Source organism: Colossoma macropomum, unplaced genomic scaffold (assembly GCF_904425465.1).
Source record: "Colossoma macropomum unplaced genomic scaffold, Colossoma_macropomum, whole genome shotgun sequence".
In the NCBI taxonomy this organism is placed as follows: domain Eukaryota; kingdom Metazoa; phylum Chordata; class Actinopteri; order Characiformes; family Serrasalmidae; genus Colossoma; species Colossoma macropomum.
This window is the reverse complement of record NW_023495014.1, coordinates 1,143,930-1,170,491: the sequence shown is the minus strand read 5'-3', so window position 1 is coordinate 1,170,491 and position 26,562 is coordinate 1,143,930. Positions and strand designations below refer to the sequence as shown.

The 26,562-nt window shown below is 38.2% G+C and overlaps 1 protein-coding gene across 1 annotated transcript in view; it reads left to right on the top strand.

Annotated features, from left to right (window-relative positions):
- mgat5 (alpha-1,6-mannosylglycoprotein 6-beta-N-acetylglucosaminyltransferase) overlaps nucleotides 1–26,562 on the top strand; it is a 147,029-nt gene that overhangs the window by 39,920 nt on the left and 80,547 nt on the right. The window contains exon 3 of the mRNA XM_036561089.1: nucleotides 4,685–4,852. Coding sequence (XP_036416982.1) covers nucleotides 4,685–4,852 — 168 coding nt within the window. The remainder of the gene's footprint in view (nucleotides 1–4,684; nucleotides 4,853–26,562) is intronic.

The following is a 26,562-nucleotide window of genomic DNA, read 5'->3' as shown; positions in this document are numbered from 1 at the left end:
ACCCGTTTTCTTTAGTGATTTTATAACTTCGGTTTTGGTCTCGTTGTAGAGACAGGGGGGTCGCTGTGTCAGTAAAGTATCTTTGAGACGGGACGTGTGTAACATAGCGCGTAACATAGCGGTGTACAGACTGCAGGTCACCTAGCATGCGTTATTCGCATTTATAAGCAGCGCAGTTGGTTTCCTGGTACGTTAAATCTGCAAGGAGAGACTGTCTCTCTCTAAAAGATGGCGAAGATGAAGTCAGCTTCTCTTTCGAATTCTCCCGTTCCACCTTAAATGGTGCCGTATTAACATTTGGCGCCTCAGTTAGAATTTATGGTGGAACGGGTAAATTCGAATAAGAAGCGACTTCAGCCTCGTAAAACAGTCGAACGTTGAGAGACATTTAACTGATCAACTTCTGAGGAAAAGTTTTCTGGCGGAGATGGGAGGAAAGCGGCTACAGCTAAAGCTTAAAGCAGAGCGAAGTAAATCTGCATTTTCGTTTATATTGTTTAGCCTATACTAGAACATCAGCACATACTGCGACATACTGGACATTAAATGTTGCCGGTCCCAAGGTGGTTTGATTTTTGTTGAAAGGACAAAATGTTATCATTCGTGTTGTGACTCCTGACCTAACCTGGCTTTAATGCAGAGGGAGCCGGTCGGTTTTTGTTATGTGCCGCCACAGACTGTCCGGGCGCTGCACTTCCGCACTTCCAAGTTCCGCCTTTTGCGTTCCGTCAACATTACGTTATAAATTAAATATTTAGAAAATCGATTTTTGACATTTGTGAATCGATTCAGAATCATCCACATCCGCGTCGCGATGCATCTAAGAATCGTTTTTTTCCCCTAGTAACAAATTACTTTTACTTCGTTACTGTCCACCACTGTTCAGATGGTATAAAATGAGAAAGAGAGTGTGACACTTAACCTTATCAGCTTCATTGTTTTTTATTACCTGCAACACATTCCAAAAAAGTTTGGACGGGGCAGTATAAGACAGGAATGTTGTGAAATGTTCAAAAAAAAAATCTTCAACAGGTGATGCAATCATGCTTGGGTATAAACGGAGATAACCCTTGGATGGGTTGAGGCTCACAACTTGGCAAAAAATGCATCAGCAAATAATCCTACTATGGGCCTCATTCACCAGTATCTTCCCAAGATTTTGAAAAATTTGGTTTTAAGAAATTTCTGAAATTGGTGAATGAGGCCCAATGTTCCTCACTGAGCAGATGCAAGGATCTTGGTTATTTCACCCTCCTCAGTGCAAATTATCATAAAAAGATTCAGGGAATCTTGAGGAATATCTGTGTGTGAAGGGTAAGTTTAAAACCCACAAATGAATGCCCAAGACCTTTAATCCCTCAGACCGCTATTTAGATTGTTGCCAGCATAAAGTCTAAAAGTCAGGGTCTGGTCATGGTATGGGGATGTGTAAGTGGAAAACGTTCACAACTGTGAAAGCCCCCTTATACTAATGTATACACATCTTGGAGCAACATATGCTGCCTTTTAGGCGCCGTCTTTTTCAGGGACGTCCATGCTTATCAACATGACAACATGCTGTAACAAGTGTAGAATGTGGCACATTAACAGCATGGCTGCATAATCAGAGTGTGGTTGCTAGGCTGACCTGTCTCATATTAAAAACGTGCCGCATTCTAAAGGCCCTGCACAGCTGAAGACTTCTATAACTGAAGGTTTTTTTTGTTGTTCTTTTTTTAAAAAGGCAGTCACCAGCATAATCAATAGTGAACGACTGCATAAAAATATAAATGCTTCTTAATTTTTACTTGCAAATTCAAGCTTTCTTTATTTTTTGCTTTTTTTTTCGTCACATTGTTATTTAAATGAATATTCTTCTTGGTATATTCATGTTGTCAGGTTTCTCTCACTGAAACAATGTAGCTTCATCTCTCCCCACTCTCTCTCTCTCTCTCTCTCTCTCATGCTACTGATGGGTTTATGCTGAAGGATTTTGAAACGATGATGCGGTGATGATATCGTCAGCAACCTGTGACATAGAAATATGGATTATAGCGCATCTCTCCCATCTGGCCATCTCGTTTGGAGAAAATCCCACAGGATTTAGACTATATGAGATGGAGATGGGGGAGAGAGAGAGAGAGAGAGTGAGTAAGATGGATGGATGGATGGATGTAATTTCATGGTACAATTTTGCTCCCTGCGGCATAAATGCAGCTGTCAACCACATTTATACCGTTGACTCAGGATAATAACTAGACCTGATCAAATATTTGCAAAAAAATCCACAGCAGGTATTTTTTGAGTTTGGCTGTGTTTGCCAGGTTAAGAATTAAGCTTGAGTGATTCCGACTGAGATTAGCCTCGTTTTTCAGGTCACGTGGACAGGCACAAACTGGCAGTGGGGGGTGTGTGTTTCATATAGTCGCTCATTTTCTTCTAGCAAATCAAGAATGGAGAGATTTGGGCAGACGTGATATTTACTGTATACGTTTTTTTTCCATTTGTGTGGGTTTGCCCTGCCAGTCAGATCGCTCTTTTCTGTATCAAAATGAAACTGTACCAAATCCAGATCGAACTAATGATGACTGGGACTTGTCTAGACTCTGGACAAAATAGTTCATTAAAGGCAAACACTGCTAGTTATGGATCATTCCTTGTTTTGTTAGGCTCTTTTACAGTAGCCATAAATGGCAGTTTCTGCTTGTTATGGAAAATTAAAATTGTCAGGGTCGATTTGTGTTCTGGAATGGCCATCTAAATCTAATCTAAAAAGACGTCCCCCAACATTTGACAGGCAGTGTACATCTGTGTTTGACGTCTTATCAGATATGCGCCCACCCTTACAGTTTCAGGCCATTTCATCTTCTGCATCCACTTTCCACAATCGAATCAATGTTTCTGTTGGTTTTCTTCTGCTTTTCAAGCGGTTTATTCTGCCTTAGCGTTGACCCTTGATGCACTCAGAGCTGAAGATGAAACGATTGTGTGGATTTCTTAGTCAAGGTTAAGAAGAATTCTCAATATTGTAGCTATTGTTGGTTTCTTTTTGCTCTTCAAGCTTTTTAATCAGGCTCAGTACTGACCCCTGATGCACTCCAAGAGCTAACAACTGTTGGGATTTCTTAGCCAGGGTCTCTGTCTTTCTCTCTCCCTCCCTCTCCCTCTCCCCTGCTTGGAAGAATTGCTGTAGGTGCTGCCAGTCATTGGCATGATAAGGTGTGACATGAGGTGTTGAGTGGTTTGTTTTCTTGTCGTTTTGTACAATGGTCTTTGAGGAGTGTGGTGTGTGTTATTTGTTCTCAGCATTATAATTACATTTAACCTGATTTTCTTTCTCTGTGTGTTTGCCTCTTTCTCTCTCTCTCTCTCTGTCTGTCTCTGTCTCTCACCCGTATCAAACTCTAGAGCCGTGCTGTACACTTTATAGACTTAATGTATTACCTGTAGTGTCCTAATCGATGGTCCCATCAGAATGAGGTCAAAAATGGCTGGTGTTTTGATTAATCTCCTTCCAGCTCAGGAGCTCACGTGACCCTTCACAGGGAGGATTATTTAGAAGCTGGTGTAATGTCAGGGCTCATTTCAGAATGGACATGTCTGTACTGGGTGATTTGAGAGGAGGATGCCACGGCTGTTGGATGCACGGTTTTGGTATCTGTAATTTGCCTCAGTAATACTAAAACCATGGCATTATTCATTTTAGGACTTTTAGGTCTGTGAGTCTTTTAATTAATATTCTTATTAAAGATCCCCTGAATATCCTGATCTAAAGGTGTATGATGACAAAGAACTATGACATCATGATACTTTCATTTTACATGTTCTAGATACAGGCTATGAGCAAATATTTTTCTGTTTGGTGTTTGTCAAAATAAACTGGATGAAAATCAAACAACTGTTAAAAGTAAGTTAAGATAAAAATAAAGATGATTCATTAAGACAGTGGTTCTCAAAACAATCCTCAAGGACCCCTTGAGGGTCCACAATTTTGCTCCAACCCACCTTGCAAAGCATAGAGATAAAGAAAACATGTTGACTCTGAGGACCGATTTGAGAAGTTAAGAGAATGGCATAATGACCTCTATCTGGTTAGTTACTTGACTATAGACTGTTTATGGTGTTTCTATAATTGTGCTAAAAATGTTTTAATATTTAATTTACAAAAATATATTTAGAAATATAAATTAATACATTTCAACCCCAGTTGTTGGCTTTTTGTAACTCACTCCAAATTACTTTTCACAAAATTTTGAAAGTAGGTCACTTAAAAAGTGACTAAACTGAAAATGCCCTTTGTTTGTGAAACAAACTGGTTTGACTCTTTTAAAGTGTACTTTTAACTTTGGGACTGGTATCGAACGGTTTTGAGAAACAGGTTTTTACATAATGGGGCATCCAGCAATTTAACCGCTGGATTGTAACAAGCCAGTTGTCTCTAACTACAGTGTGGCTACAGATACATGTACACATACACATACGTATGGACTTCTTTTCTTGACCAGCAGAGATAAAGTGTAGTAACCTCCACCAGAGATATTAAAGAAAACCTCTTTGGTTGTTGGTTTACAACTTGGGCTTTATGGTTATAAAACCAAAACATCGTTTTAATCATTCATTTCTTGGTACAGAGTTTTATACATATTTGAATGTGTTGGATCATATGATGATGTGTTCGCGTTCTTCTTGGTTCTGTTCTGTGTAGACCTGAAGAAGACTCTGGCTGTGCTGCTGGACAACATCATGCTGAGGCTATCCAAACTGGAGTCCAAAGTGGACATCATTATCTACAATGGTTCGGCCACCAACCTGACTAATGGCACGGCGACGCCTGCCCCTAGTACTGTCAACGCAGAGAAGGTCAACGTGGCAGGTACGCGTCTGATTCACTATAAGCTTATATTCAAACTGCCTATCTTTGCTGTCAGAACAAAACATTACATCTGGAAAGTGTTACCTTTACCACAACTATTGTCAGCCAGGCCTTCTTGTCCAACATTATTGCCAGACCTCACAAAAGCTCTATTGACTGAATGGGCACAAATACCATATTGATGCCCATGATTTTAGAAAGGATGTCCAGCAACCTCATATAAATGTGTTGGTCAAGTGTCCACATACTTCTGACCTTATAGTGTATCTATTTTGTCTATGTTGTTATGAATAAAAAGGAAAACATACTAGGTTTAACATGTCTTTATTGCATGGGGCTGTAACGAGGTTAACTGTTGATTTAGTTATATATGATTTCTCATTGAGTTTTAGATTTACAACCACTTGAGCTACTGTACAGACTTGCACTGTGCCAATGTTGGAAATAAATTCATATACAGCTTTGCATAGATGTGACCACTTGGCTTAACGTAGGAAGCGGTATGTGCTGCTTGTGCCCTTTTTCTAAAAGCAAAAACAAAAAAACCTGAGGTTTGTATCTGACCTTAATATGTCAAATTATTTACCCAGTATAATTCAGACTTGAAGTTATGGCCAAGTAGCTGTATCCAGAAGTTTTGCACCTGTTTGTCTGTCTCTCTCTCTTTCTCTCTCTCTGTCTCTCTCTCTCTCTCTACCTGAAATAAACTGTGCACAGAGTGCAGTCTTCACACTTCATAGCGCGCACACACATACACTCATCTCTCTCTTTCATGCTGCATGCCTCTTTTATTGGGCTCCATTGATTTGCCTTCAGTTTTAGGATGATTAATGTTGCAGTGCAAAAATTAAGTGTTGTTTCTACGACCCCCGAGACCCCAAGCCTGTGCTTGCTGAGGTATTTAGTTTAAATGGGAACTGTGTGCAGCTCTCCCTGTGTCTGTATGCAACTGCGTATGTCTCTCTGTGTCTCTTGGTGCCTCTCTGTGCATCTCTCTCTGTGTCCCTGTGCTTCTGTGTCTCTTTCGTTGTCCCTGTGTCACTTTTTGTGTCCTTTTTGTCTCTTTGTGGCTCTCTGTGTCCCTGTGTCTCTCTCTGTCTCACTGTGTCTCTCTTAGGGATTGGCAATATGACTATATTTTATCATTATCACTATAAGTTATGCTCCAGTGTGGTTTCTGTGCATTTTGTGAGTGTTGTCAGTACGTAAAGATCACAGGTCAAGTGTATGTTTTCATACAAAGAGAGCATAATTAGTCATGTTGGATTTGGTTTCCACATAAAGCTCTCTCTCTCTCTGTGCGTGTGCATGAGTGTGCAAGTGCCTGTGTGTGGAAACATAAGGTGTCAAAAGGCTGAAAGTGAGTGCTGAGGTTTGAGTTACAGCATGCATCTGCTTCCACTGAACTCCTCTAATAAACACTGCCTGTAGAAGCAGCTCAGCTCTGATTAGCCTCGCAGGCACAGACGAGCCAAAATATGCAGAAACATCCCAACCTCTAATATCTTCTAACCACTCAACTGTCACTGTCGATTACATTAGTGATCAAGTGTTATTTTGACGATTAAATGGATGGCTAGATTTTTTTTTATTAAAAGGCCAAACCAGTAGACAGATCATTTTTACGTCCCAGGTTTTAAATAATATAACACAAATCTCAATTCAAACCAAAATATGAAATATCAAAATGTAAAAAATATGTTTCAAATACAAATAATAATAATTAAAAGACCCACTCATACACAAAATATGTCAAAACTCATAAGTAAAGGAAAGATTCCAGACGGAAAACAACATCTCTGCAAAATCTGTGGATAGAAAAAAAAGTGACAGCAAGGGCCCCAAACCTCTAGTTAAAATGAATGATTGAATATCTTTGAATAGAAAGTTAGAATTCACTCTTATTATTTGTATTTGCAACAATATTTTACATTTTTATTTTTAACATTTTACTTGTGGAATTTTTTTATGATTTAAATTTTAAAGGTTTGGCACAAAATTAAAGTTTTTCCATAATCTTCCATCAAAATGTCCAAAACATGTTCTCATTTTCGGTTATATCAGCTTGCGCCAGCAGGTCAGAAGAACAATAGTAACAATATCATGTTTCACCTCCCACCCCTACAACCCCCACCTATCATCGAGAGAAAAACCCACCACACCTACCTCAGAGACCCTCACTGATACTCTATCACTTACGATACGGATGGAAATGCGTTATGGTTTCTGTAGACTCTAAATATGCATTATTATCATAGAAATTGTCACTGAGGTAAATTTATATTTAAATCAGGTATTCAAATCGTTGTTTTTTTTTTTGTTGTTGTTTTGTTTTTTTGCTCAAGTAATTCAGATTAATCAAGTAATCATGGCGGCCTTGTTTGGCAACTGCAGTTTGTTTTGAATATTTCATTGGAAGCAAAAGTCTGGTCAAATCAAGTGTTGATTTTGTTGACCTAAAAATAAGTTAATGCATTCTCTGCAGAGCACACATTTCTGCACATTTTAATGTTTATTTGCTGAATTTAACATATTGGGGGAAAAAATTAAAACATGAAACGTGGCCTGTGCAAAAGTTATGGCACATTCATATTTTGTGTTTTATTTTTTTCCAATGTTAAACTCAGCAAATAAATAAAAATTGTGCACTACAATTTGCAGAAATATAAATTTGTTTGTTTGTTCCCTGTAGAGCAGTCGTTCCCAAGCCTGGTCCTGGAGAACCCCCTACGCTGTACATTATAATAATTTCTCTGCTACAAACACACCTGTGCAGTAGAGGATGTGTTAACTGATTTTTCCAGTTAGAAAATAAGTTAAAACATGCAGTCTTAACAAAGATTCAAGTTCTTTAGTAAAGACAGTGGTTCTATATAGATCCATGAACTCTGAAAGAACCATTTGCATGCTTAAATGGTTCTTTGCATGGTGAAATGGTTCTTCAGATTGGAGAATTTGTTGTAAATGGTTCTGTATTGAACCTTTTTGATGTCAAGCTTGTAACAATAAAAGAATCCTTTTTAGCGCTGTGTGAAAGCACTTTCAAAAAGGTTCTGTATAGAACCATATGAAACACTTTCTCTAATCCAGAGAACCATTTAAGCTTGCAGATGATTCTTTGAGTGTTCATGGTTCTATATAGAGCCATTGTCTTTACTAAAGAACCCTTGAAGAACTGTCTTTTTGAAGAGTGACTGTATGTAAGACCTGTATGGTAAGGTATACTCTTAAAAAGGATGGTTCTTCAAAGGTTCTTTAGGAAAGAAATTGGTTCTATAGAGAGCCATGAAGACTTGCATGATTAAAGCGTTCTTTGAATCATGAAAGAGTTCTTCAGATTGATGGAGAATGAGCTGTAGGTGGTTCTGTACAGCACCAGAAAGAGCTCTGCTATTGTTACGATGTCTGGCTTGTCACAGTAGAAGAACCCTTTTTGGTGCTATATAGAACCCTTTTCAAAAACAGTCCATATACAGCCATCTACAGCAATTTTACAAAAATCTGAAGAACCCTTTCACCATGCAAAGAATCCTTTAATCAAACATGGTTCTATAAAAAGAACCTTTGTAGGACCATCTTTTTAAGTGTGTAGAACTTTTCAACTGCTAAAACTTTTGAAGGGTGTGAAGTACAGAATGGTACAGCTTGTGATATAACAGCAGGCCTTTGGCTGTGAAAGGCAGGCATAAATAGAGTTTAAAGCAGCAGTGACAGTAGGAGTGCAGACCGAAATTTTAGGGTGTAGTAAATCTGTCAGTAAGGGATGTGTGTACGATGCCATATTCTACTGAACGCTCACTGCTCTTTCACAACCACATTCTCCACTTACCCCACAGAGATCAGAGAGGGAGAATCAAAGGGTAAGCGAGTGAGAGAGTGAGCCGCGTGAGTCACTCTGCTTTATATACCTGGCTGAGTCATGCTGCGTCCGAAAGCAAGTGGCTGTCGCTTACGCACATAGCTACTTGACAACCTTTTGCCCAGATATATTCCAGTAAAAAAAAAAAAGTTGAAACTAAATAAAAAATTTAAAACGATACCTGCTATTATTACACCACAAGACAAAGCAAATAATAAGTTTCAAAGATTAAAAAAAAAGAAATGAATAGATTATAATAATAGATATTATAATAATAATAAGAATTAACTATTGAAGGGCTCATATTATGAAAAACCAAATTCTCTTGCTTTTTTCAAAATGTAGTTTGAAGTAATGTGTAAACATTATTAAAGCTTTAGAATATACCATTCACTCCCCAGTCCACATGATCATATTTGGAAAACAATGCTGCAAAAACAGCCCATGTTGTGTTCATTGTTTTTCAGCTCATTTGCATACCCCCACCTGTTCAGACAACAGCAGTTTAGCTCCGCCCACTCATATTAAAGTTCTAGGAAGTGTTGCACCCTTTTTCAATGAGGCACAATTCAAAGCAACCAACCAGAACAGAGCTCATTTACATATGTTAGTCATAATGGCACAGTAACAAAAAACAGAGAAGTCACTGGACTAAAGACAGGGTGGAAAATGGTTATTCTTAGTGTTTCTATAATGAGTAAGTTTATCATTTCCTTTGGTACAATGACAGTGTGTTTTATAATGATAGCAAGGTTGTCATAGTGTTTTTTTTTTAATATTTTGTAACTTCTTATTGGTACAGTATGTTTAGTAACTAATAGTACTTAATCGTTTTTGTTAAGAAAACTAAGAAGTTGAATAAAAATTTGTTCTCTCATTAAGTGACTTTTCTAAGGGCAAATAGGCCAAAGTTCTGCTGGACTTAATTAAATGTCCTTACATGGTAACTTTGGCCTTGCCTATTTTGAGCAGTGCTGTTCTAACGTGTTCCACTTTTAACAAAATGCTTTCTGTTTTGTACCAAGTATAAGGTTCTTTGACTTGGAACAATAGCAGAAGCCTTTTTGGTGCTATAGAGGACCATTGTAACAACATTTCTTTACAGAACCATATATACAACAGGGTTTAAATTAGAGAATATCAATTTAACCCCGCAACCATTTATGCTTTCAAATGTTGTTGTTTTTTTTTGTTTTTTTTTTAAACATGGCCTATGAAGGAAAGACAAGAACTTACAGCCAAGCCTAACAGTCACATTATATTTAAATCAAATACAGAATGGGTTGTGCCTTGATTGATGTCTATCTGAGTCATATCAGCCTGAGCAAGTTGAGTCACCTGTAGGGAGAACGTCAATAAAATGTTATTTTATTGAAGTTAATGTTTTGGTATTTTTATGATTTAACGTTCTTCTCAATGCTTGGAGACATAGTGGATACACACTGCTGTCTTTTGCAATAAACTCTTCAGAGGGAAAAGCCGAGTTTTTTGGTTCTGTTTGTGAAAAAATCTTACAAAGTGATTTGTGAAAAGAACCTAAGGCGGCGAGAAAAACAATAAAATAATTCTTTGTTTTAAAATTCCTTTATTTCTTGTCAAGTTCTGTTAAAAATCTTTTGGCTGCCTGAAAGAAAACAGAACGTTCTGTCTTTTTTTTTTTTATGTTCATACAAGCTGCTTTGTTAATGAAAGTGTTTTTTTTTTTTTCTGCCAGAATTAAAACATGACTGCTGTTCCTCTGATTTGTCTGAACACATTCATATTTCCACAGAACATTAATCAAATGACAGCTTTCATTTTCTGCACGTTGCCAATAGTGTTGAAAGGTTGGTGTGGACTGGCCTGTTCTGTTTCGTGTGTGCATGCATAGTTACAGTGGTATGTATGTGGGTAGCTTTAAGAGTGGTGCAAACACTGATTTCTTGTTCTGTTGCTTTGTTTTGTGTGCATGCGTGTCGAGTCTATTGTGCTACTCAATCTCTGACAGTCATGTTGTTTGACAACCATAACCTACAATTATTTGCTTGCCAGTGTTAAAAATAGATTGAATTGATTACAGAACATAGTATAGTAGTGTATAGTTCTGCATTGTGCCTACCAGCATCTTTCCAAAAAGCTTTACATTTTGTTTAGATGCTACTAGTGTGGAAGTAGTTCCTCCAGTCACATTTGTATGTTCAGTGTATTTTTAAAACTGTCCTGAATTGTAGCAAAATATTTTAATTATGAGGAAATTTGAGATACCATGGTGCTCTGAATTGATTTCTAAGAAGTCATAATAAAATCGAATCGTGAGTTTAGAGATGTAACTGCATGAATGTGACAAGCCCTGTGCTGGGGCCCAAAAAAATAAAAAAAACTTAAGGAGTGCATGTCCCCATTGGCGACGGTAAAATCATTTTATGAAGTTTAGTGTGTAGAACTAAATCTTGTGCTGCTGTGCTTTCTTTTACAACAGGAAATGCACAAGGCTTCCTTTCTCAGACATTTTTTAGAGATGCACAGCAGCCCTGCTTACACAAACTCTTGCTACACTGTCATGCTCTGTTCACATGATATGCCCCCCCTCGTCTGAGCAGAGCTTGTGAACAATCACAACAGCTGCATCACAGCAGAAGGAGGAGCAGACAGAACTTTTTATCTCTCAAAAAGGTGAAAACCCATGTCTCACCCAGCATGGAGAATCACAAAATGCTCCGTCTCACAAATAAATCTGCAATATGCTGTCATAAATTTTGTGTGTATGAAGTAAAATCCATGAAAGCCAACCAGGCCAACCAGCCATATTCAGATTTAGGCTTCGAGTTGAAATATTTGCTGATTCAACTGGAAGAATCAAAATTTAAAAAAGGTTACCCAAATGTCTGTTTCAAGCTTTGTTTGTACAATGTCTGTGTGTAGAAGCAAGAAGTGTAGTAATGAACCCAGTGTGGAAAACTCCACTGTCGTTAGCTTGACGCTATCATGTAGTGGAAATTCTCATTTTCCCGCTAGCAGAAATTTGCGTTATTGTTGCAGGGTTTTTTTAGGCTATTACTAAAGGTTTGACACCTTTACTTTGACACCTTGTACATGGTGATTAAATGATAGTGCAGTATACGCCATTTATTATTATTATTATTATTATTATTATTATTTATTATTATTACAGTAGTAGTATATTTCTTACAGTATTTTAAGTCTGAGAAGCTCCATGTTGAATGACAGGGGTAACTTCAGTCCTAACTGCATATAGTCCTGTAAGATAGTGATACACAGTTAGCGTCATTATGTGGACAGTTTTTGTTTATAATGAATATTTGTTTGTTTGAATATATGTTTATAATGAATATTATAATGAATTTTTCATTGTAAACATTGAGCACATAGGCTGCTAATTAAGAAATTACATTAAGAATGTATGTTTAAAAGCATTTAAAAAACATGTTTTTGTACAATATGATATCATAAACTGTGATAAAATATTAGGTAACTGTGAATTTAAAAAAAATATATACCGGCACTCAGAACAGAACTCATATCAGTAGAAGCTTACTTATGTTCCTATTCTTGTTCAGCATGGTAGTTTTGTTTTTGTTTTGCTGGGTCGTTTTAATCTTTTTTTTAATCATTTAATCATGTTTTTTCACATATTTACCCCTCCTTAGGTGAGTGGACTGTCTCTTTTAGCAATTTTAGATGCATGTGAGAGAAAATTGAATGCAGCTAATGTGTGTTGGGTTGTTGCTTGTTTGAATGTCTCTTTTAAGGGGAACAGAATGCCAGTAAGAAGTTTGGGAGCAGCTTTTGTTGGGAGGACGCAGCTGTAACTCAGTGGTTTCAAGATTGGAAAGATATATAAGAGCTGTTGACTGTGGAGTCGTTATAGAAGTTATTGAAAATAAACTAGACAGAGTCGTGTACTGTTGAGGAGAAAGTCTGATTTCAAGACGTCTTCATACAGAGATGTTCAGAGATCACCAGTTCGGTTCCTTCTCCCACAGAGAGAAGGAGTAAACAATTGTTGTGTTATCACCCTCAAAAGGCCCAAACAGTTTTATCTCGTAAATGGAAGTAGAATGCCCGAAAGTAAAGAGTGCACAAATTAAATACTGGAAGATGTGCTATTATTCGTAGTGTAGAAGGCTTCTGTGTCTTCTTTTTTTTTAGTTGAATATATTGTCGCTGTTGGAGCAAAACCTTGAATTGAGTAATGATTTTAAGTCATTTTTAACCTTTTCAGTTACCTCAGATGTCAGTGAAATTGTACATGATGTAAACAGCAGCTGGGATTTTCATGTTATCTTAAAAAATGCAGGAAATAAAAAAACAAAAAATGAAGATGCCAGTTTTTGTTGTAACAGTGACGATATGTTTTCTGTTTTCCAACATTAAAAAACAGAAAAAGTTACATAATGGCCGTTCTTACTGGAAATAAAAAAAACAAACCTTTTTTATGTTTATGTACATCTTTGTTGGCCTGCCGGAAGAAAAGGAGAAAAAAAAACAACAGTGCCAGTTTAAGGCCCCTCAGAGTGCCAGTTGACGGCCCTGCTGCTGAGGAGTGTGTGACAGCACAAAGCCGCACTGTGGCTGCACGTTTCTGACGCACTCACGCTGTGTGTGGAGAGAGCCACTGGGCAGGCAGCCTCAGGCTAACACTGATAATTGCTCCAAATTTCGTTGACATGTTGAAAACGGGGCTTTAAGGCCAATTACCAAGCAATTTACCCCTTATAACAGTGCTGGAAGTTTATTAGGCTGTTGGCCTGTGAAGACTTGGCTGGAGCTCGAGTGTTGGAGAGTTTAGCCAGTGCAATAACTTCACCTGCACCGTTGCCGGACTCTGTGTGTGTGCGTGTGTGCTTGCGTGTGCGTTTTTCTGTGTTTGTGTATACTGTTGTTATCAGCCCTTTGATGCTATCAGTGCAAACGGTGACTCTCAGCAGCCGGGGGGAAACGGCTTCTCCCGTATCTCTCTCTCTCCCCTTCGCATTGAGGCAGGCTATCTGCACTATCTGCCAGAGAGCGGCCGGTGCCCATGTGTGTCCACGGTGTCCGTTTCTCTCTCTCCGGACGCTGCTGAAAGGTGGAGATGTTGCTGCTGGCACGGCCTCCAGCCCTGGCACCCGCTCTGGAGAAGAGAGAAAGTGAGAGAGAAGGGGGCTGGTGTGCATGTACCCTAGAGATGTAACCAAATACGAATACATTATTCAGACTTAGCAGATACTGCATTCTCTGTTTTTTTAGGATTTAATTTAATTTTATATATTTATTTAGAATCTATAGGAAACTCTGTGTAACTTACTTGCTTTTTAGTCTCACCACACATGAAATACACCAGAAGATGCACCATATGGACAGAGTTAAACATAAAATATAAGATGTCCCATAACCTTTGCACAGTCCACTTTTTTTTTCTCCAGTATGTTAAATTAACAGTAATAAACTGTAATCATGTGTTAAAATGTGCAGAAGTGTGTTCTTTATAGAGGTTGTTTTAACATATTTTCACTTAAAATGAACATGTAAATTGACCAGAGGTGCCCAAAGTTTTGCATACCACCGAATTTAAAACACATTAATCTGTCAATAATTTGACTTGTTTAAAGATTGGCCGGCATTTTTGTGACCAAAACAGTTGGAGTGGATTACATGAATGCCTACAGAAATCATCTGGGACTGTGATTGGTCAAAATGCTCACAGCACACAGTGAAAGCAAGCATTTTGATTGGTTCAAGGGCTCATTTGGACTTTGTAGCCTTTTGCGATACCACTATTGCAAGTATCTCATCAGTTAACAAAACTCAAATTTCTGTTCTGTATTCTAAAGTGGTGGATCGATTCGTCAGTGTGGACACACTGACCTTTTACATAATAAATAATAGATTTTTAACAGAAATCAGAATACATAGAAACAGTACAATATTTGGGCATGACTTGCAGTTGCATAGTTGTTGAACTCGGTGAACTAACCAATTCTACAGTAGTTACCTCTGTATTTTTGTGTCAGAGTACCCCCAGAATTGTATGTTAAATTCACCAAATTTAAAAAAAGGACCCTTTATAGGGGATTTGTTTCTGAACTTGTCACCTTTCTCACAGTGAGTTTTTATGTGTTTTACCCCTCATCCACGGAGAGTACAGATGGTAAAACTACACTGGGATAGATGAGTGCAGATATAGAGAAACGGAGAATGAGAGACGGCAGTGAACAGAGAGACAGAGAGAGAGAGAGAGAGGGTTAGAAAGAGCGAGTGGTAGAAAAGAGAGAGAGCAAAAGGGGAAGAAGTGGGCCAACAGAGTGGAGAGAGAGGCGCTGAGCTGTTAAGAGAATGGGGCTTTTGACTGTAACAAGTTGGAGAAAAGCCTGATCTACACCAGTGAGGCTCCGGAGACATCACAGAGCTGAGTGAAAGCCTCAAGACATAAAGGAGGACAGTGTTCTTGTTTGAAGGAAGGTTCTTGTTTTATGATTACTGGTACCTGCTCGACAGGACCTAATGGTTCTCGAGGGTGTTCTCCTCTGTCGTTGGAAGCACTTGCAGCTGTAGCCAGTGACACTTTAGCACATTCTTTACTCTTTCAGGTGAATATAAAATCGCCAAGCGCTATTACATCACCAAAAAGTGAACATACTGTAAACCGTTAATGTGAACTATAATGATATGTTGATGTACTGATTGCTATTTTTGAAGTTATTACATTGGAAAGAGTTTGTTTGTTAGGTAGCTAACGCTAAGACCATTTGCATTCGTGCTAGCTTCCACATGAGTGTTTCTTGTTCATATTTTCACACCCGGCTTTGCTTTATTTTACACAAGTTTGTGTAAATTGTAGACATTTGTTTGAGTGTACATTGTTTCATGCAGTTGTATACAAAAGCTTGGGTGCCTTTGGTCAAATCACATGTTTTGTTGATTTTGTTGAAAGTTCTCTACAGAGAACATATTCTCCACATTTTAATGCACAATTACTGTTTATCTTTGCTGAATTTAACATTACAATTAACGATATAATGTGGCCTGTGCAAAAGTTATGGCACATTTAATATTTTCTGCTTATTTTTTTCTATTATGTTAAACTCAGCAAATAAATAGAAATTGTGCACTAGAAATTGGTAGAAAAGTGCTATATTTAAGTTTGTTGCCTTAGAGGTTGTGTTAACTTATTATCACAACAAAACTTAATTTGACGAGGGGTGCTCAAACTTTTGTATGCGTCTCTATTAGCCAGTAAATTAAGCTGACTATGACTAACAAACAGTTAGCCAAATTAGATGCCTAAGAGTGCCATTAAATGACCGAAAAGATAGCAAAATAATTAATTGTGGTTCTTAGAACAGTTTCAGCAGTCTCTCAAGCAGGTAGAAAATGAACTTGAACTCCATTGTGATCCATGAGTTCCATTGATTCCTGTTTGGGTCCGTTCTTGTTTTGAGGGTGCAGCTGAAAAATAGTGGCATGGTAGTGTTTATAGTAAGAATGTATGTGTTGGTGTTTTTACACATGTCAATGTCACCGCTAGGCTGAGAGTTGTTTGCCACCCAAGAATATCCAGCCAAGACTGACTGTGGAATCAGAAACTGACCAATGATTAATGCAGTACGCAATGGCTAACACACACTGCATAAACAGATGAGCTACAGTTTCTAGACATACACCAGCAATATGGAGCTACAAGGTGGGGGCAGAGCCAGTTTGTGAGGAGCCTGGCCTCTTCCTATTTCCCCCATTATATCAAAAACATGACTGCAAAACGCCAGAGGGCACCTGTGAGCAAGTCCTCAGTGGGGGTGAATAGAGCCAAAGGGCTAAAAACAAAAAGTTAAAATAGTTTCTAATCGCTTGCTCAGAATTTTCCTTTCATTTAGAAAGTAGAAGGATATATTTCACTAATACAGCAAAGGAAACTTTCTTTTTGGAAATGTTTCTTTTTTTTTTCTACAACAAACGCGTTTTAGGCAGCAGAACCCTAGCATTACTGCTACTGAGTGCTGATTGGCTGGCGAGCGGAGCAGCTCATTGACATTTTGAACGAATATGAGGCACCGTTTTAAACTCCTATAATTGGAGTTCAAAAGCGCTCAAAAATATAACAAAAATGTTTTATGCATAATTTTTAAGCGTTTATGAACTTTGATTTTGAGCGCCCTCTAGCGTTTGAGAAACCCTGAAGACATTGGTGTGGGTTCCTAATGAAGTGGCCATATTTGAATTCTTACAGCCCCTATACCTGCAGCTCTTCAAGATTTCCTACGACAGCTCTGTATATCAGCTCTGAGTCAGCTGGGAGCATACTGTGCATTTTAACGAATGACATCTCTTGGCTTTGTTCTTATTCACTAAAGCCTCGCTTGTTGTGGTTCAGTTCTGTTCCGTCAGGTCCTGATCAGCGCTTCAAAGCGCAGCCTAACCAGTTCTCAATGATTTATTAATTCATATTTCAGTTTGATGTGGTCCTCTGCCTGGAAAGTATCATCAAGAATAGACTACATTTTAGTGGAAAACATGTGAGTGAGCTTTCTGGGAGCAAATTAAAATGGATACTGTCCTTTAGAACAAGTGCTTTATCAACTACTTCAGTGAATATCGCTTGAAGTGTGAGGGGTTTGAAGTTGCCACATGGTCCTGTTTATTTATGTAAAAGGACGATATTCTGCGTTTCGTTTTATTTTTCCCCTGAAGTTGTCTCCATGACTTTTACATGTTTTTCTCTACCTAAATCAGTCGTAATTCATTTTACAGGATGATTTCTGGCCTCTCTTTATCCTCTAAAGTCAAATAGGCTGTTTTTGTTGCTCTTCTTTTAAGACTGAGATATGTAAATGACCTCTTCTGGTTGGCTGTAGCATATTGTGCCTTGTTTAAAAAGCAGTCAGGGCTGAAATGTGCAGAGGAGACTGTTAAATTTAGACTGATCATCATTGAGGGAGGAAAATTCCACTACTTAAAGCTTCCTGACAGTCAGGAACAGCACAACGTTTATTTGTTTATACCACTCCAAGAATACTTTTACAAACTGTCTGCAGTAACTGCTGTAGGCTGAATGGGTAGTGATGTGTTCATGGCTCTGACATCAGAACCATTATGAATTCTCTCTCGCTCTCTCTTTCGCTCTCTCTCTGGCTATTGGCTGCTTTTTATTGTTAAATATTCCTGACTGAAACCGTCCTTAAAACGTCTCCATCAGTGGGTGGGGCTTAACTGCTGTAAGTTAAATAGCAAGATATTTGTAAGTGTTTTTACAGCTGAGTTTGGACTAGGGCTGCAGCAAACACCTAATTTGATAGTCGAATAATCTATCGATTACTGAAAAGAACAATTGATTATTCGGATTATGAATCACTGCATTTCCAAATAACACTTATGTAGCTGTCAGCTTTTAAATTGAGCTTTTTTATGCATTTGCTAACAATAAAGACAATAAGGATTATTAACTTATTTAAAATTTCACTGTTTTAATCAACTTTTCTGCTAATACAAAATTTAAATAAAACTCCAATACCAAAATAATATAATATTTCCTGTCAAAATTTAAAACCAAGAATGTGCAAAGTAGCAGCAATAAAATATAACAAAACTAAATCAGTTTTCTCTTAATCAAGTCACTAAAAAATCAATCTGAATTTAATTTTTACATATAAACTGAAATTTGTGGATTCCGCTGTGTGTCTACACTCTGTTGCAATTCAATACTACAATCACGTTTTGAAACGGAGGAAAGTCAGTGTCCCTCCGCGCTCTTGTGAGAGTCTCGCTCTCCTCCGAGAGCAGATATTCACCGCAGCAGAGGAGATGCGCTCTGATGGAGCGGAGGGGAAAGTGGCGAATGTTTGTGGCAAACTTCTCTGTGAACAGTTAAATGAACGATTTTGTGTAAACGCTTCATTTCAACGGTAACCCTTTGTCCAGCTGCCTCGTATGTCCGCTGAGAACTACATCGTGAACCCGCTTGCGAGTGGTGCCGAATGTGAACACACCGGTGGTCTCGACGTTAAGACAACGACGCACTGTTTAAAAGTGTAAACGTTATCTGGAAAGTGAACAGGGTCGCTGTGAATAATAGTTACTTGCTTCTCTGTTCCAACTCCATTAACGATTCCAGAGAACCTGCATTTTGAAACGGCTTACAGTTCAGCTCAGAACATGAAGTAGGACGGTTTTTAACATTAGCATTAGCTAACTAGCTCGCTAGCACAACTATCGCCATGTCCCAAACTACACACTTCTGCACTTCACATACTACACTAATGAGTGCACTTCTAATGGTGTATGCACTATTTTTACGCACTGTTGTAGTATGTTGTAGTGTGCTAGTATGCGGTTTGGGACGCTGCGTATTTTACCGAGATATCTTTTTCAGCTTTGAGGATGTGCTCTTGTGCCATCTAAGTTCGGCTTCACAAATAGCACAGCATTTGTGACATCCTTTTTTTCGGAGAAATTCTCCACACTTTTCAGGATTTTGTTCTTAAGACAGACATCGCGCTTTTGTTAACTCTCCAGTAAGCGCTAATAGACCACTGTAGTCTGCATCATTCTGCAGTCCTCGTTATGCCCATATTAGGAACTCCGGTCTAAGCTCCATTTCTCTGTGGCCAGAATGAATAGGGTTTTCGAAAAATCGCCTCGATCGCACCCTGTGTTAAATAAAAATGTTCTGAACCCGATACGTTTTGTCCGGTGTTTTTCCTATTTTTCTCCCGAATAACACCGGATCCTCCGAATTACGAGGTCGTTAAAGAGCTATAATACTAGCTAATATTGCTACATGTGAGCTAAAGCTACTGCGCATCAATTTGATGTTACTAAGCTACATGAAACTAAGGCGGGCTGTGGCGGTGCTCTGACGAGCTGTGCTACCTTGTGGAAATGTTCTACTGTTGCGCTTATTTACCGGTATACCCGTAAATAAAACCTCCTGATCAAAAATACTACCCGTGTAAAACTACGAGGCTGAATTTAGCTTCTATTTCGCAGCTTCTTCTGTTCCCGTTCCACCTTAAATGGTGCAGCCGCTCGGTCTAGCCATCACAAACATGAGCAAAAGAGACAAAATACTGACCTGTCGGTTCTGTGAAACAGCAAAAATAAGTTAATGTTACTCTGTTAAGCGAAAATAGAGAAACTGTCTCATATCATGCCTTTCAGCCCTCTTCTTTTTCTCCGGCTGCTTGTTCGAATTTCCCCGTTCCACCTTAAATGGCGCAGCAGTTCAGAACGTGACTGCTGCACCACTTAAGGTGGAACGGGAAAAGTCGAACAAAAAGCTGGCGAATGTCCTGAGAAAATGTCCTCAGAAAAATGTTACCAGCATTAATATAATAAGTAGGATATTCTGATCGCCGAAATCAGCTTATCAGGGGGTGATAAACTGCTTACGGAGTTATAATGTCTAATGACGTGAATTCAGTGCGCAGTAGTTTTAGCTCATATGTAGCAATACTCATATTTCAACACTTTAACGACCTCGTAATTCAGAGGATCCAGTGGTGTTCGAGAGAAGAATGTTCACAGGACAAAACGTATCGGGTTCTGAACATTTTTATTTAACACAGGGTGCGATAGAGGCGATTTTTCGGAAACCCTATTCATTCTGGCCACAGAGAAATGAAGCTTAGACCCGGAGTTCCTAATATGGGCATAAGAACATGGCGCCGACTACAAAATGACGACACGACTACAGTGGTCTATGTCAAAACATTCCTAGTGAGCGCGAGAGAGACGCGTAATGACGCCACAAACTAATTCACTATTGAATTAGTTGCTAACTAATTTGATCATAGATTTTAGTCGACTAAGTTGAATAATCGTTGCACCCGTAGTTTGGACCATATACACCGTAGAGTGAGTGGTAACAGTGCTAACATACTATGTCAGACTTTTTATTTTCAAAACAGCAATTCAAAATTCATTTTCCATGATATGGGCATTTTAAAACTTTAAGGTGGACAGTTGGACCTGAAGACGAGTGTTGTACCTTTGAGGGCACATTTACATTGCCTGTAACTTGCTGAACAAAAACTGCACTACTGTATGGACTGTTGGAGTGAACTGGGTGTTTTGAATCATTTAATGCAGTTTACATTGAACACCAAATATTTTATTAAAAATAAATAAGAAATGTTCTATGATATGGGTCCTTTAACATGAGTAATGAGGGTCCTGGTGTAGTGTTGCTCTGCTGCACCCTCAGGGACAGGATCCGGATGTGGCTCTACCTCCCTGCAGCACAGCGTTTACTTCTGATCAGTAGTAATCAAATACTGCAAGTTCCCACATCCGCCTTTCTCTCTCTCTCTCTCTCTCTCGCCCTCTCCCTCTCCCGCCTTGCTTTCTAGCTCTCATTCTTTTGCTTAGTTCCTTTCATTCTCTCACTGACCAAACTTCCATCAACTTCATACACATTTTGCAGGTGATAATATGAAAATGGATTGTGGGAAAAAGTTTACCTTTTGCTGCCGACAGTACATTACCATTAAATAGGTTTTTATAGTGGTAACAATGCAGTGTAAAAACGTTGCTGTCACATACAGTACTGTGCAAAAGTCAGAGAACATCCTTCATTTATTTAATTTCCAGTCCAGTCAAAAACAGGCATCAGATGCAACTATATGTACTTACAGCTTGAGATATTTCTGACATTAGATACAAAATAACCCACTCCCCTAAAAAGGGGAAATGTCAAGAGGAAAAGCAGGAGTTTCCAAAAAGTGGAGTTCAAAAAATTATTAAAAGATGCAGAGAAAATGGGACTCCTAACCTGATAGACCACCAAAACTGTCACTGTCAGATAAACAGAACTTTAAGCTTTGATCTTTGAGAGAGAGAGAGGAGAAAATCAAGCTGTGTTTCTGTCAAGAAGCCCTTACTGACAAAAGAAAGTTTGCAAATCAAAGAAGTTACTGATGTTCTCATCCACCGCAGAGTCCTTCCTTCTTTCCTGCTACTACTGAATCTATTGATATGTAGGTACTGCGGCTAAGGCGAGACAGTGGTCGATCCAAGTTGCTGTGAGAGTGCAGACTGCACAAAAATCACTTTTCCCAGACACTGTTTTGATGTTTCTGTGATGCCTTTAGCAATTTGGTGGGCTGGGTTGTGAAAAACTGTTTCATTTCCCAGAACTCTATAGAAAACAACTCTCTGTATAGTCTGTATGGTCCGCTACTGTTTAAAGTGTTGAATGTCGAGCGTTATGCGTTGGATGTGTTTATTTTAAGCATTAATGCATCAGTCAATCCTTTCCCAGGCGCGAGTAATAAATTAGACGTGATTGATTTAAGTATGATGATCAGCAGAACTTAACAGGGAACCTACTGAGCAAGCTCTTTTCTTCTGCCTTTAATGTCTTTGTGTAATGTGCTTTGGCTGCTGGATTGCCCCAGAGCTGTGTGTTGCCCCAGTTGTGTCTGAGGATGAAAGTGGTGTGGGGCAGGTTGTTCTTTTTTTAAGGCTTTGCCTTTCTCAGCATCCGGGGAGAAGGCTTTGTATTTTGTATTTTCATTCAAACATGATACTTTATTCCGTAGAGGTTCTTAGAGACTTCACAGGGAACCTCTTAAGCTTTTGACCGTTGTGTAGTGGACATGGGCTGGGGATTAACTCTTACCTAGAACAGTGGTTTTTTTGTGTAGGGTTACAAATGCATTGAAATGAATAAAAGGTAGGCATTTTAGCATATTGACAAAGTATTGCTTAAATACAATAAATAAGTCATGAATATCGGATAGAGATCTGTCAAATCTATCAAATCTAAAAAAATTTTAAGCAATTATCTGCTAATACCAATATGGTTCTAACATCATGCATCATTGAGCCATTTTTGTGTTCCTCAGATCAGCGTCTGTTGGTGTGAACATAAACACTTATCACCTGCTTAAAGCTTTAGTTGTATGAGTCCTTTTTACCTTATTACTTATTATGTTGTTACTTATTATTAGTTTTATTTTATTCGTACATGTTCACACTTGTTGGATGGACTCTTAGGAGAAGCTTAACACAGTGCGTTCCGGCTAAAGCCTGAGTGCACTGATACATCAGTTGTTTTGCTCAGCATTTCTAAGGTTTTTAGAGAGGTAGATTTGGTGATTCTGAGGGCCTAGACAAAAGCCAGAAATAGAGCCTACAGAATTTTTAAATTAGTCTTGCAACCGTCTATGCTGCAAACAATGATGTCTCAGTAAGTGAAGTCATCTTAAATCTAGTCATACTATCTATTTCCCATTTTGAGATTGTTGTTAGAATATTCTAAGAATATTTAACTTGCGTCTGTAATTTTATTGTGGAATTATCTCACTATATTGGTGGGTCATTTTGATTACTTTAATAAATGTGCTGTAATCAAGCAAAAATATCTGCCAATATGAGATACTTTGGTACAAAGTAACATGGAAATAAAGTAATGAGTAGTGGGATTACTTTTTCCAGTAGGTAATAAATTTTGTAATTCCCTTACATTCAAGAGAAGTAATTAGTAGCTTGGATTACTTTTCTTGAGTAATTATCTCAACACTGAGTCAGAATTGGCAGAAAAAAGCCAATTTAAGTTTGTTCCCTTTTGTTAGGTTATTTTTACTTCACACTTTAGCATATGACTATAAACATGGTCAGGCACGTCATGTGTTGTGAAAGTGTCGTCATGTGTCTCACCTTTAAAAGCAGCGCTGTCAGTAAAACTCAGTAAACATGAACTCGAAATAGAAGTGAGTGAAATAGAGAGCCTTTCTGACTGGCCCAGGACTTTTTCCCCACCACTCATGTGATCTTTACATTAGGGAGAGGGAGAGAGATGCATTAGTAACACGATTTTATGGACTTATTGCTTCTATATGTTTCCTGCCTTAATGCATGCTCTCTTTCTCTCCTCTCCTCCATAGTCTCTCTCCCTCTCTCTTCTCTCATTTGTTCTCTTAACTCTGTCTTTTTTCTATCTCTCCTCTCATTCTCTATCGCTTCTCTCGCACTCCATCTGTTTTCTCTCTTTACTCTGATAGACTCTCTCTTATCTCTGTCTCTTATCTCTCTCTCTCCTCATTTTCTCTTTCCCTGTCCCCTCCCTCAGTCTTTTTCTTTTCTCTCTCTTCTTGTTTTCTTTCTCTCTTCTTCCTTACTCTGTTCCTTTCTCTCTTTATCCACCTTTTCCTGGACATGCAACAGATATATGAATAATAATAATGAAGCAAACAGTAAACATGAATATTAAGGATATTAATTTCTAATGAAATCAGAAATATCGATTAGATAACTGAAGATATGCTATATAACACTTTTTCTCTGGTCCTATGGCATTTATGCATAAACTGTCCTGTATGGATGGGTATTTTTAGGATTTTCTACATATAGATATTGATGCAGACACTGCTTATTGATATTGATACTTATCAACACAGTTATTGATACTGCTCTCCATAATTTGGTTCAAAAATCAAAGACATGACATGAAAAGATGGGAAAAGACTGTGGTCATGTTCTTACACCTCAGCATATTAACCGTGACAATACAACATGAGTTACCCCTGGTTGTCAGGACAGCTCAAACTAAGTTTAAACTCAGGCTACCTAGTTAGCGATTTATGCTATGCTAGCTACCAAATTTTAATTCAGTACAGTCTCAGCTTAAAATGAATACTTGCTCCCTCATAAGCTTATTTAGGCTATCAAAATATCCGAATTATTCTTTTAACGCTGGGAATATTTCTTGATTAGGACTTTTAGACTATCAAACTGTCCTACTTGTAGTTTTAACACAAGGCGGAGTGCAGCAGCCGCTTTGCTAAAGCAAACGTTTTAGATTTGTCGAATGTTTGTAAGTGTTCTATGAGTTTGGTGGTGTTAACCTCTTTACATGCAACTGCCACTTTACATCTACAGCATGTAGCTGTATTATCATTAAATTTAGTAAAGTGAGTCCACACTTTTTTTTTCAGCATTTGGGATGGTAAATTTAGTCAGAAGCATGCGAACGTTTTCAGCACACTGAGCATATCGCCCCTCTAGCTGATCCAGTCTAGCAACCCCATCTGAAAATGCCTGCTATGTGGTATTTATTACATAAATACCAACAGCAGCACTGTTTGTCTAGGAGCTTATCAGTATTTCAGTACTGACCAGTCAGAAGCCAGTACCAGTTTGTCGATACCCATCTCTACTGTCCTGTGAAATCTATTGTTTCCACACTTTCCAGCAGAAACACCTTCAATTTTTTCAGCGTTTGAAGGTGCAAAGAAGCTGGAGATTTTTTCAGATAATCTTGTATTTCAAATTTGTACTTTTACATGAAAGAACAAAGTGATTTTGAGTTTCTGTCTCCCCTCTTACAATTAATTACAATTACAATCTTTCCTATTACAAAGGCCAGTTTTTTTTGGTCCCACATTCTGTAAAATACTTGTTGTTGCTTTTTGTCATTAATTTTAATCAGGTCATTTGCTAATGTGTATTTCCAAATTTCCGATGAAGTATTTCTTAACATTTCAGTTTATTTTGGTGTATAATTTCATTTTTGCAATAGAGAGTATCACTTGTCTTGTTGTTGTCAATATCATTCAGCGTAGAGGACTGTGTTGGGTTACGCTCTGTTTGGCTATTTCATTTCCTTTCTCTCTCTCTCTCTCTCTCTCTCTCTCTCTCTCTCTCTCTCTCTCTCTCTCTCTCTCTCGCTTTCACTCTCTCGCTCTCACTCTCTCTCCCCCAGCTGCAGTGGGCTCACATGTGCAAACACACTGTACTCATTAGCAAAGCTCCAGAGTCGTGTCAGTTACCAAACAACAATGAACCAGACCTTTGTTTAAACAATTAGTGTGCATGAGGCCTGTTTGGTTTAGTTGCTACAGCGAAGCGTGGTGATGGCCAGTCTCACCTTGCTTGCACTTTTGGTGTGAACATGATTAGCCAAGCCAGAGATTGCCTGCAGCTTAGACGTGACGACACAAATGGAAAACAATGCTGAATCCAGCAGTGGAACTTATCATGGTCTCATTTGTGCAGCATCTTTTCCACAGTTTGTACAGGCTCAAAGCCACATACGTGAATAAAGAGTTATTGAGGCTTATTTTTATGCATTTGTTGCTGTTCTCACACACATGACAGCCCTGTTCATCTCTCCAAGGACCCCGCTGTTAAGACACTCTAGGCTGAGCTGACTGCAATGCAGTACTGTTGTGTCATGATATTTACCAAATATATCATGCTACCACTGTATTTGATGATGTAGTATTTTTTCGTTATTAACATTGTTTTGATCGGCTTGTTTCCTTCTCTTACAGTTACACTAACAGGAACCTTATATAGTATTGTAAACATTAATCAGTTAGAAAGCACATTTCCAGACAGTTATTTTGGTATTGCAAAACACTAATAAACAGTGCATTTAAGTGTGCATATGTTTTCTTTCAATGCAGCTAAAATTAAAAATCAGTGTCATTGTGTTCCACCAATATCGGTATACCGCTGTAGACACTGTGTCTCCCACTGCTAACTGTAGTGTGTTGGTAAATGTTTTGTTACTGAATATTTATATTTTTGTTAGAGGTGCATTAAATATGGTCATTCATGAAGTGTATGTATGTATATATATATATATATATATGTGTGTGTGTGTGTGTGTGTGTGTGCGCATATCTATGTGTATATATATATATATATATATATATATATACACACACACAGCAAGCAAAAGAATAAAAGAATGGAAGCTATTTAAATACGTGTGTGTTTTTGTGTGTGTGTGTGTGTGTGCGCGTATCTATATATATATATATATATATATATATATATATATATATATATATATATATATATATACACACACACACACACACACACAAAAACACACACGTATTTAAATAGCTTCCATTCTTTTATTCTT